The sequence below is a fragment of the Phasianus colchicus genome, chromosome 26, assembly GCF_987193195.1.
Source record: "Phasianus colchicus chromosome 26, bPhaCol1.hap1.1, whole genome shotgun sequence".
Taxonomy (NCBI): Eukaryota; Metazoa; Chordata; class Aves; order Galliformes; family Phasianidae; genus Phasianus; species Phasianus colchicus.
The window spans coordinates 5698637-5709453 of record NC_143461.1 but is presented as its reverse complement, the minus strand read 5'-3'; the positions used below and the strand labels follow the sequence as shown (position 1 = coordinate 5709453).

Genomic DNA, 10817 nt, shown 5'->3' with positions numbered 1-10817 from the left:
CCTGCAGCTGGGGATGGGGATGTGGATCTCCTGGAGCAGTGCTGGGCAGTTTGTGCCTCTGCTGGGCTGAACTGATGGAGAGAGAGCTCTGTGGGAGCTGTGAGGGCACCGAGAGGCACAGAGTGCAAAGCTGCATTATGGAGGGCTGGCACAGCGGGGGGGCAGTGCTGCGCTTTGGGGGCTGCGGGTGCTGCCTCCGCCCAGGTTTGTGATTCAGCTGCAGCTCTGGCACAGCCAACCTTGTCTGGGTTACTCTGCTCACTCCCCGCTTTCACGTACAAATTCCTGCTTCAAAGGAGAAAACCATGGGAAGCGACGCTGGGGGTACAGCAGCCCGAGCACCTTCATAGCATGCAGAAGTGCTTTGTTGTAAAGCGGTTCGGAGCAGTCGAGACAAAAGCAGAGACTGATGTGAAGCCGACTTGGAGAGGGCCGCCCTATTTATCCGAATCCCAATTCTGAATGTTTACCTCAGTGTAAAACCTTTCCTGAGGGGGGAAAGGAGTCCTGCATGGAGCAACCAAACCCCCACCGCTTTGCCAAACGTCTCTCCAGGGCGGCTTCACAGCGGTGCCAGCGCTGTCCCTCTTTGGACCTTTACCTTTCTAGGATGTGAACGGTAACAATGTGAATATTTGTTGTTTACTTCATTAGGCATAATTCATAATGCTGTGTTTATATGGAGAATATCACAGACTGAAGCAAAAACCGTATGCAATTGGTTTACTTTATTATAAACTGTATATGATGTACAAACTAATAAAAAGGTCGATGAGGACGGCGTTGCTGTTGTTCTTAGCGCGGCTCTGCGGGCTGGGAGCGGGGGGAGCAGAGCAGCTCTGCGCTCTGTGTGCTCCCAGGAGCACTCCTGGCTGTGTGCTGTGAGTTTGGATGGGACCACAGAAGATGTGCATTAGGAGGGCTGAGCTGCATTGCAGGCACTCACAGCTCTCCTGGTGCAGCAGCTGTTGTGGGAAGTGAAGGACGGATGGAACTCGGGGTGTAGACGTGGATTTTTTTTGGTGGTGTTAGAATGGGAGTTTATTGTCATCCTTAAAACCACTCCCAAAGCAGGCACTGCTTTCCCTCACTGCTGAACTCGCACAGCGCTGCCCACGCTCCCCCAAAGCGCTCCTTGCTGCTGATCTGAGCCCTCGGAGCAGAAATGCTTCTCCCAGCACTGAGCTCCACTGAGCCCTTTACAGACACAAACCCAACACACACGTGTGGAACACAGTGAGTATTTACATTTATTAATAGTGGGTTAAGCACAATGCAGCTCACCAGGCGCAGAGCCATTGCAGGAGTTTGGGCTGCTGTCCTGACCTGAATCTGTTAGTGGAGATTTGTGTTATGAAGTAGTGACCACGGATCTGCTGACTGGCAAATGATCTAAGAGCAAAAACATCAGCTTTAATAAAACAGACTTAATAACAGCAGTGCTCGGTCATTAACTTCTTTCCAGCCCACGACTGGGGTAGGAGCAGACTTGAGTTACACAGTTACAATACCTCCCTTTACTTCCTAAATTACAGTGTTACTTCCATCCTACGTTCAGTGCATTAGCTAAAGCTAGTAAAATCTTGCTTGAAGTACGGTTCTATACTTCAGACATGATTTAATTTCTACAAAATAAGATGGAAAAGACATTAGTTCATCTCTTCCATTCCCTGCCAAGGCAGGATTGCTCCCTACAGGACGGTGGTGCTGGCAGAATTGGATGCAGCCCATCCTGAGCAACCGGAGCTGTGACAGGAACCGAATGCAGCTCCTCAAAGCTGTTTCCTTTGCTGTGATTTTCTCCCCGTGTCTGCAGTATTTGGCTCACAGACACTGCCTGGCACTGCGCCTCTGTGTGCCCATCAGCACAGCCCTTCCCTGCACTGAAGGCTCTGCACACCAACAGCACAATGGAGTGGGACACACGTGGCTCCAGGTGGCTGCTGCACGATCCCTTATGGACTGAGCTGCCAGGAACTGCTCCACTGGACAGAAGTGGGGCTGGTTTTCACCTGGAATGCAGCACTCCTGCTGTTTGTCTGTCTGGGAGCAGGGGGAGGCGTTATGCAGCTCACTGGGCCTCAGAGCAGTTCTGTACAGGCTCTGTTCTGCCACTGCTCAATTGGGAAGTACCGACGTGTACAGATCTAACGATTGTGGCTCATAGGGAAGTTATAAAAGACGACAGGAGATCCTCCTCTGAGGAAGAAAACAAGCAGGGCCCCACGAGAGCTGGTTCTCCCCAAACTCTCCCATTAGAAATACTCAGCAGCACTTTGGTTACTGAGGGTTATCTGACAGCTCTCCTGGAGCTGCTTGTTTTCTAACCGAGGCCAATAAATGCCTCCCCAGAGATGTTTTGGTCTGAGGCTGGCAGAAGGGCTTGCTTAGTAAAGGCAGAATTATTTCTCTTTACAGTTTTAAAGGTTACCGAGTTACTTTCCTTTTAAAAACCAGCGGGGGCGATGCCTGCCTGTGCTCTTAGATGATGGTGCAGGAGCTGAAGGCAGAGCCCCGTTTGTTGGTGCTCTGCGTAGGCACCAGTTTTCCCTTTCCGTAGTAACCCGAGAAAATCGCCCTCACGTTGATCTTTTTAGACAGGACGAGCATCCACATCCCATTACCAAAATACTGCAGTTTCCCTCCCCCAATTTCCCCCACTTCTTCCCCTTTGTTCCCCGCCCTTTCCAGTTTCACAAACTCCAGCAGATCCAGCCCGGTTTGCACGGCTTCGATGCCGCTGGCGCAGCCGAGGGTGATGTGAGCGCGGCTGCCCTTCGGGAGGCTGTCGGTTGCCTGGATCTTATCTGCATCCCCGGGCCACAGCAGCAGCTGCTGTTCGCTCAGCTCCACACGAGCACCGACAGTTTTGGTTGTGACAAACAGACCAGAAATGGACAAAGTGAAGCCTTTGCCGTAGGAAGCCCTCACAGCCTGGGGAGAGAGGGGGAGAATCAGAGCGGAGCTGGGGGGGTTGGAGCACCGCGGCCGGCATCGTTGGGTCCCGGCTGCTGCAGGTCTCACTTTGCTGTGTTTGAAACACAACACAGAGCTGCACGGCGAGGGCCGCCCTTCACTGGCCCCAAATTTACCTGGGCTGTTTGGAAGTGATTTAACTGTGATTTACTGTCATTCAAACCTCGCTATGGGAGATGACAGTGGAGGGAAGTGCTTCTGGAAGGGACAGGAGGAGGTGTGGGCTCTCCCATATCGATCGCTTTCCTATTAGGTGGGCTGTGGGCGCACACAGCCCTGCAGTTTCCCTCTCAGCTGTGAGCAAATTTCCCCCCTCCCACCACACGCAGAGCCCCGGCCAGGAAAGGACCTCGGATGGGAGGAGGGGAAGCGGAGCTCAGCACTCACCTCCTGCTGTGCGTAATCCTCAGCCCCCGCCGCCTTCCCAAAGTCGGTGTATTTGGTGGTGCAGTGCAAGACCCCGGGCGGCCTCTTCACAAAGTAGCTGGTGAGATCTATTTTTATTTTGGGATCTTCAGAAGTGACTGCAAATATAGAAGAACGTTATTATGACAAAAGGATCCCTTAAAAAGCAAATGAGCCTAAGTCCCATCTCAGCTTTCTTCACCTATCTGTCCTCTGTGCTTCATCTCCTTACAGCTAGAAAGGAAGAGGTGGATACAAAACCCTCCTTCCACCGGGACGTGGATGCAGCTGAAACACCTTCAGGGTGGCAGAGCAGAAATCCCACAAGGGGTGAGGTGAGGTGAGGTGAGGTGAGGTGAGGTGAGGTGAGGTGAGGTGAGGTGAGGTGAGGTGAGGCTGCATCTGATCCTCACAAACCATCGGGTAGCACCACTGCCACCCCCCTCCCCCCCCAGCAGCCTCACAGCTGAACGGAAACTTTCATTCGTTTTCAGTTACAAAAACAACTTCAAAAAACAGCTGGGGATCTCTGAACAGTTCTTGTTGCCAACCTTCACTAAAAACATCACTTTATAAGCTGACCAAATTTGTTCAGTTTGCTGCACGTTAAGGTTGCATTAGAGGTAAGAAGCAGGTAAGTCATTTCTATACATACAGTATTTGCTCTCCTTTTTGAAGGCTTTGAGGCTTCCCAGCTCATCTAAGAACACCTGGCCGGCCTTCCTCAGGATCTCAGAGCTTCTTTTGCTCAAAAACCACCCGAAATACATAGGGAGGAACTCCTTCTCCAAACTGGGCTTCATCTTCTTCAGGTCTTCCACCGTCAGTTTCCACTGATTCTTATCCTTAAGCTGCGAGCAATCCATCCTCCATTGGGTTTTGGGCTCCGCAAAGATGACTTTGTAGCGGTATTTGTCAGCAATGTCAAAGATTTGGTCCAGTCGTTCCCTTTCATGGTGAGTGTCATCCAAAACGATAACGCTGATGTCTCGTTTGCAATAGTCAACTAATTCCTCATCGACTTTGGCATATTCTTCAGGAATGCCGCTTCTTATGGCAGGTGTGATTTTGTAGCTCTCAGCGGCGATGACTTTGCAGCCGTCTTTGTAGCGATCCTGGATCGCCTGGGCCAGCGTGGATTTCCCACTGCCGGGGAGACCCCGCAGGATGAAGAAGGTTTTGGACTCTTTGAGCGTGGCGATGGTATCTTCGTCATCGAGGAAAGGGAACCGCAGACTCTCGGGCCTTTCTTTGGCCGACTGAGCGGACATCTTTCGAAATATTTTCGGCAGGAACGGGTGACTCTTCTTGGAGAAACCTCTGTTCTGAAATTCGAGAAGAGAACGCCGCTTTGTAGGCTCTGGAAGCCGCCGCTGTGCCCTCGGGGTGGGATGGACGGGGGGAACCCGGATCGCAGCGGCCCCAACGCGCCCCGCACCGCCTCCCGCCGCCCCCCCGCCCGGCACGGAGGGAACGGGAAACGTCACCGCCACAGCGCGGAGCGGCCGCGGCCCCAGGAGCCGCACTGAGCCCGCGGTGCGAAACAACGCAGCTCCGCCTGCAGAGGCGAATCGAGACTCGCTGACGGCGGCTGTCGCAGCGGAACCCGCGCCGCTCGGGGCTCCGGGACTCCGGGAGCGGCCGCTCCGGGTTCGGGTTCGGACGGATCGCGCCGCGCCCTCCGGACCCCTCCGAGCGCCTCCCAACGCGGAGCGGCACAAATCGCTTCCGGCAAAAGCGGCCGCGCTGCCGCCGCCGAACACGAAAGTGAAAGCGGCCGCGTGCGGCGCTTAGAAGTAACTCCTCCATCCTTTGCTTTGGGGTCGGGAGGTGCGGAGCGGTTCCCCACCGTGCGCGGAGCACCGCCTGCCCCGGGGCGGCCGCTGTGCGGGGTGCGCGGAGCCGTCGGCAAAACGCGGCTCAGAAGCGGCTCCGTTCAGAAAGGACGGCGCGACGCCCCGGCCCCCGCCCGCCGCCCCCGGTGGGGTTGGGCTCCCATCGCCCCTCGAGAAGCGGAGCTGCGACTCCTCTCCGGGTCAGCCGCTCCCGCACCGCCCCGTCCCGCTCGGGCCGTGGGTGCGGGGCTCGGCGGTGCCCGGGGCCGCTGTTCTGCGGGCGGCAGCTGCGGGCGGGCGGCACTGAGCCGCTTTTCAAACGCGCAAACAAAAGAACAATAATAGAAAACACCCCCGGGCCCCATTGTTCGGCAGCCAACGCCGGGATAAAGCGCTCCTTTATGCCGCGAAGCCGCGCCGGGACAAAGGCGGCACAGAGCGGCGCGGGGCTCCGCGGGCGAACAATCCGCGATTGAGCGGCGCTCCGTTCACAAAGCCCCGCTGTCCCCGCGGCCGCTCCGTTCCCCGCAGCCTCCGACGGAGCCCCGAGAGGGGAGCGGGCAGCGAAGGGGCAGCGCGGCTCTGAGCCCCCCCGCCGCCCCGCGCCCCGTCCCGCACTTACCATGGTGAGGGCAGCGGCTCCGGGGCGGCCGCCGGTGCGGAGCGGGAGTGCGGCTCTGGGGCGGGCGGCACCGCGGCCCCTTTCATAGCGTCGCCCCCCCTCGCCCCCCTCGCCCGGGACCGCCCGTGGCCGCGCCTGCCCGGGGCGGGCGGTGCCGGTGGGTGCCCGGCGCGGGGTTCGCTCCTTGTGCCCCGGGTTGCGGCGGAGCTGCGGCTCCTGTGAGAGAGCAGAGCCGCTGCCCGGCTTTATTCTAACCGCTCAGGAAATCAAACTGCTTTTTTTCGTCGTCTCCTATTTCTTCTTCCTCTCTTTCGCTCCCCTCTTCCTTTCTTTCGCTCTCCTCCTCCTCTTGTTTGCTCCTCTCCTCTTCACTCTCCTTCTCTTTTTCATCTTGTTCAGCGAGCTCTTCTCTCTCGTTTCCTTGTTCCTTTTCGCCCTCAGCATCTTCTTTTTCACCCCTTTGGCTCTCCGAGCTTTGCTCGCTTTCCTGTCCCTCAGACTTGTCGTCTTCTGCATTTTCTTCGCTGAAATCGTGATCTGGGGGGAGGAATGAAATCTTAGAGTAAGTTCGAGCACTGAGCAACCAGTGGGGCACGAGGAGAGAAAGGCTTTTCCCCCCATCACCGCTGCTTTCCGTCTCTCAGTTACGCTCTGTGTGTTCGGAGCCCACTGTGAGCGCGGGGCGGTGCTGCCACCTCCCGCACAGCTCCGTTCCCATCCCCGGAAAGGACAGCGGGGAATTCTCACGTTATGCGGTGCAGAATTCTACACAATTACCTTTGAGAGTGTGAGCTTCCTTTTCTCTTTCTCTTTCTCTTTCTCTTTCTCTTTCTCTTTCTCTTTCTCTTTCTCTTTCTCTTTCTTTTTCTTTCAGGTCTTCGATGAAGCTTCTGCTCACGTCATCCAAAGCCTGAAAAGTGATGTGGCTTCTCAGTAAAGGCCCAGCACACACAGCGTGCAGACTGCTCCCATTTTCCTTAGAGCTCTGCTATCACTGCTTGCTCCTTCCCTGCCTTCACACTCTGCACCAATTCCAGCTATCAGCATCTGTACCAAATGTCTCCTTCCCTGAAGGTTTCATCTCTCACTGCTGTTTCCCACAGCAGAACAGGCGCTGCTTCAGCTTTGAACACCCCAAGTAAGTCTGTGCTCATCTGTGCCCGTTTGCAGGATGTCACACAGCAGGACAGCCTCCTTACAGCTCTGCCCCACCTCACAGCGAGCCACTTACAGCAATGATGGCCTTCTGAGCAGCGTCGCTGTGGACAAGCTTTGCCTTCTCAAGGGCTTTTTCAAAGTTCATAATTGCAGACCGGTAATCCTTCAATTTTTCTGTAACAAACAAATGAAAACATCGACTGTAACCCGAGATAAAGAGAACAGCTGTTAACCAAGCAAGTCTCCTGCGAAAGGCCTTAACCTGAATGGCTCTGGGAGTTTTCATTCAGGTGCCAAACAGGCTGGCAGCTTCCACACGGTGACATCCATACCTTGTGCCTGTGCCAGCAGCACACTGGCATGGAGCTGCCACTCCGCATCCCCCTCCTCCAGCGCTGACTGCAGGGATTTCTCTCCATAGTTCTGAGCTTCTTCTGCCTTCCCGAGCTCAAGGTAACAGCGGCCAACCTCGTGGAACAGCCACGTCTTCTCCAGGCTGGATTTTGCCAATGGAATTTTCTCCTCCCAGCTTCAGAGAGTAAGAAAGACAGATTTTACTGGATCTCACCCATGTGCAGCTATCATTTCAGTCATTAAATCTATAAACAAAGAGTTCCAGTTGTTGGTATGAAGATATTCACAGCTATCTTGCTAGCAGAACAAACTGAGAAGACAGTATTTAATTGAAACCCCAACTTACACCTTCCTGTTATTTACGTACGTGTCGATGGCTTGCTGGAATTTGCCAGTCCTGGCATAAACTCTGCCAATGTTGTCGAGGGCTCTGGACACGACATCGGGGAGATTGCTGTGCAGAAAGGGAAAAATTGCAGTGGTTGAAGCAGCCTTTATTGCTGGCAGCCTGATCTTCAACCCTGTGTGTATCCTGTAGTGCTTAGCATCACATAAAGGGTTGAGAAGTAGAGGTAAAGGACCAGCGCCAGACTGGAAGTCATAAAACCAAAGTAAATGTCCTCATTCCTAGCTTTGGAAGTGGTCTGCCGTGATTATCTGTGTCTTACAAATGAAAAAGCTGATGAGAGGAGAGCAGCAGCGCGGTGCTGTTTGCTACGCCGGTCATTAACAGCCACCAGAGGGCGAATGCTGCTCGGCAATGGCTGCGGTCCTGTCCTGTAAGGGAAGCCTTCCATGGGTTTGAAAACCAGCACAACGCGTCTCATTGCTGCCCGCTGCTGCTCCGGGTCTGACCTTCCCGAGAAGGAAGTGCACAATGGGGCTGCAGTGCTGAGTCTGGGCTCAGATTTGTGCTCTCTCTTGCTTTGCTTCAGCACACATTTTGACATGCCACGTGTGCTGGAGCCTTTAAAAATCTGCTTAAGTCATTTGTTTTTGAAATAGTGAAGACCCTTGTGTGTGGGCAGAGCCTGAATGCATTGCCCTGTTAAATCTTCAGACGAGAATTACAATGCTACCAGATGCTAAAACACAGAGGAACTTTCCTCTGCATCTTTTCCTCCTCCATCAGAATTTCTCAGCACTTACTTCTGCCTGGCAAACTCCAAATCCATTTTGTGGCTTTTCAGGGCTGCCTCCATCCGCCCCATCTCAAACTGAGCATTCCCAATGCAGCTGTAGAGGTTCCCAATCAGCTCCTTCTTGTTGGGAACTTCATTCTCTGACCATCCTTGTATTGTTTTCAGCACACGCTCTGCTTTCCTGCAGCTCTCTTCGGGGGAGTCTCCAGTCAGCACTAAGGACAAAGAGGAACGTTCAGTGCTGGTGTGCAAACACAGTGATAGGGGAGGTAAGGCCAGCAGTTATGTAAGCCTCAGAGAAAGCCTGGGAAGGGTTTGAGCTCCTCACTCCACAGGCATATCCTACTATCCTTCATTCAACCCACAAGAACTACCTGCTGCTGTGTGATAACACTCGTGTTGCTACTGTAGTTCTGGTCTGTATTTGCTACAGCAAAAATCACAAGCAGCAGTCATTGCTTTCTTACTGTTTGCAGCCAGGACACGTACACATATCGATGTCCTCCATACTCTTCACAATGTATCTGGCCACCTCGGCTGGTTTGGGTTTCTTCTCTCGGATCCACTTCTGCTGCCTGAGCCTGCGCTCCCTCACACGGGCATAGATGGGCTTCTGCTGCTGCCAGAACTCAGCGCGTGTGTCCAGGTAGGCAATGCCCCCCAGAACCACGTCCTCCACTTTGACCCCCTGCTTTGTGACGCTTTTCATCAAATCTGAAAATAGGAGGGCAGAATAGGAGAGCATCAATGTATACAATGGATGAAGCTTCACTTCACTGGGCTGCTTGTGAATGTCCTGCTCTGACAGAAAGAGAACTGGGAGTTCAGGTCTTCAATGCTGCTCAGAGCGGGTTTGATCGGGAGAGAAGTTACAGAAATTCTCCTTGGGAGCAAAAACTGCTGTGTTTGGGGCTGGTTGTGGTGCACACACACCTGTCCTGGGCAGAGCACTTAGATGGAACACCTGCACTCAGATGGCACTTAAAACGTTGGGGAGATGGAGAGGAATATTACATGCCTGGAAACTAGATGGCTCATATATTATTATATTAATGCTGGCAATACCATAAGACTTATGATGAGACTAAATTCTTAATTACTGCTCTGTTACTGAGTAAATGGTTTCCTAGAAGGAGAAAGAAAAAAGATTTCCTAGAAGGAGAAAAAAAAAGAAATCTTCTTTCTGCCTATTTCTAAAATAAGGTACTTTGTGAATCCTGTATCTTGTTCTTAACAGCACGCTTAACAAAGCCACAAGTGAGGAAGTGTCATCAGCAATGCTTTGCACTTAATGCAGATGTTAGTGGAATTGAACATCATGCCAGAAATTAAGTGATTTGTAATGATGCTGTTTCTGATTTCCTCAACACAGATTGCTGTGATTGAAAGGAGGAAACATTCAGAGATAGCTCTGAATATTGGATTTGGCTCCAAAGACACCTGAACTCTGCAGACATCTGCCTCTCTCCAACACTGCCAGCACTATGAGCTTTGTGAACTCTGAGACAAACACGAGTAGTAATAAGAATATAAAAGAAGGAAAGAAGATCCTGCTTAGAAGGAACATTTAACTGAAAACAATGGAGAAAACCTTCATCCTTGAGCAGCTTTTCTAGGTAGGCCTTGTCAGCATAGAGCTCTCCAAGAAGCTGCCGCTCTGTTTTCTGATTCCTTGCAGGTTCCTGTTTCTTTGTGCACTTTTGGTCCTTGGTCAATTTGATTTGGAGTTTCTGATCTGCTTTTTTGCTCTACAGCAGGAAAAAAAATAAGTAAGTAAGGCAGGATTGCTGGAGAACACTGGGATTATCAGTAAGGCCTGGCTTCCAGAACTGCTGACCCTCTGTGTAGGTCAAGTTCCTTTAAGTAAAAGCAAGAAGTCAGTGTCTCACAAAGAGCTTTTAGGCTTCTGTGTGCAAATTATTTTCACTGCAAACTACCCATAATTCCAGCTGAAAGAAAGCAATGAGCATTCATGCACCGCCTTCAAAGGGAAACGTGATGTGGCATCTCAGAGGAACAAAGCAGTGCTTCAGCAGAGCACGCCGAAATTAAGCAATTGAGAAGGTGTCCATTATCAGAAATGTGAACCTCAAACAGCAGGTGAGACCAAAGCAAACACTGTGGGTAAGTGTGCCTTGGCTCTGACCTCAGTGCTGTTACTCATTAGCCTTTGATGGGTGGTCAGCAATACCCAATAGGAACACCAGTCAGGCTGTGAGAGGACTTCCAGATGGGGCTTTGTTTTCCATCTTCCCTGCCCTTCTGCCTTCTCCTTTCTACTTTGTGTGGCTTCAGCCACAGCTGCACTAAAGGCAGGTACACTAA

General features: G+C 52.6%; 2 protein-coding genes and 1 long non-coding RNA gene across 8 annotated transcripts in view; 1 reads left to right on the top strand and 2 right to left on the bottom strand.

The window, feature by feature from the left end:
- Positions 1 to 713: 713 nt before the first annotated feature.
- CNP (2',3'-cyclic nucleotide 3' phosphodiesterase) lies at positions 714 to 5954 on the bottom strand. 2 transcript variants are annotated; one of them, XM_031600632.2, is made up of 4 exons: positions 5839 to 5954; positions 4037 to 4706; positions 3364 to 3500; positions 714 to 2934 (listed from the first exon to the last, which is right to left on the bottom strand). In XM_031600632.2, exons 1-4 carry the CDS (start codon positions 5839 to 5841, stop codon positions 2482 to 2484), a joined length of 1263 nt encoding a protein of 420 aa, XP_031456492.1. In that variant the 5' UTR covers positions 5842 to 5954; the 3' UTR covers positions 714 to 2481. The 2 variants fall into 2 exon arrangements, with proteins under 2 accessions (XP_031456492.1, XP_031456494.1); XM_031600634.2 differs by lacking the exon at positions 5839 to 5954 and adding an exon at positions 4869 to 5015.
- A 103-nt stretch (positions 5955 to 6057) lies between these two features.
- Positions 6058 to 10817, bottom strand: part of ODAD4 (outer dynein arm docking complex subunit 4) — a 7766-nt gene continuing 3006 nt past the window's right edge. Inside the window, exons 5-13 of one of the 4 annotated variants that reach the window (XM_090125214.1) lie at positions 10084 to 10240; positions 8982 to 9206; positions 8500 to 8707; positions 7718 to 7804; positions 7329 to 7525; positions 7070 to 7170; positions 6702 to 6748; positions 6616 to 6671; positions 6058 to 6375 (exon numbers count right to left, since the gene is read on the bottom strand). In XM_090125214.1, coding sequence (XP_089981340.1) covers positions 6089 to 6375; positions 6616 to 6671; positions 6702 to 6748; positions 7070 to 7170; positions 7329 to 7525; positions 7718 to 7804; positions 8500 to 8707; positions 8982 to 9206; positions 10084 to 10240 — 1365 coding nt within the window. In that variant the 3' untranslated portion in view covers positions 6058 to 6088. Of the gene's footprint in view, positions 6376 to 6615; positions 6749 to 7069; positions 7171 to 7328; positions 7526 to 7717; positions 7805 to 8499; positions 8708 to 8981; positions 9207 to 10083; positions 10241 to 10817 lie in introns of all 4 variants that reach the window. The other 3 variants (XM_090125215.1, XM_090125216.1, XM_031600629.2) reach the window with 3 other exon arrangements.
- LOC149914993 (uncharacterized) overlaps positions 10248 to 10817 on the top strand; it is a 2704-nt gene continuing 2134 nt past the window's right edge. For both annotated transcript variants that reach the window (XR_016460045.1, XR_016460044.1), the window contains exon 1: positions 10248 to 10592. This is a non-coding gene — a long non-coding RNA (uncharacterized LOC149914993). The remainder of the gene's footprint in view (positions 10593 to 10817) is intronic.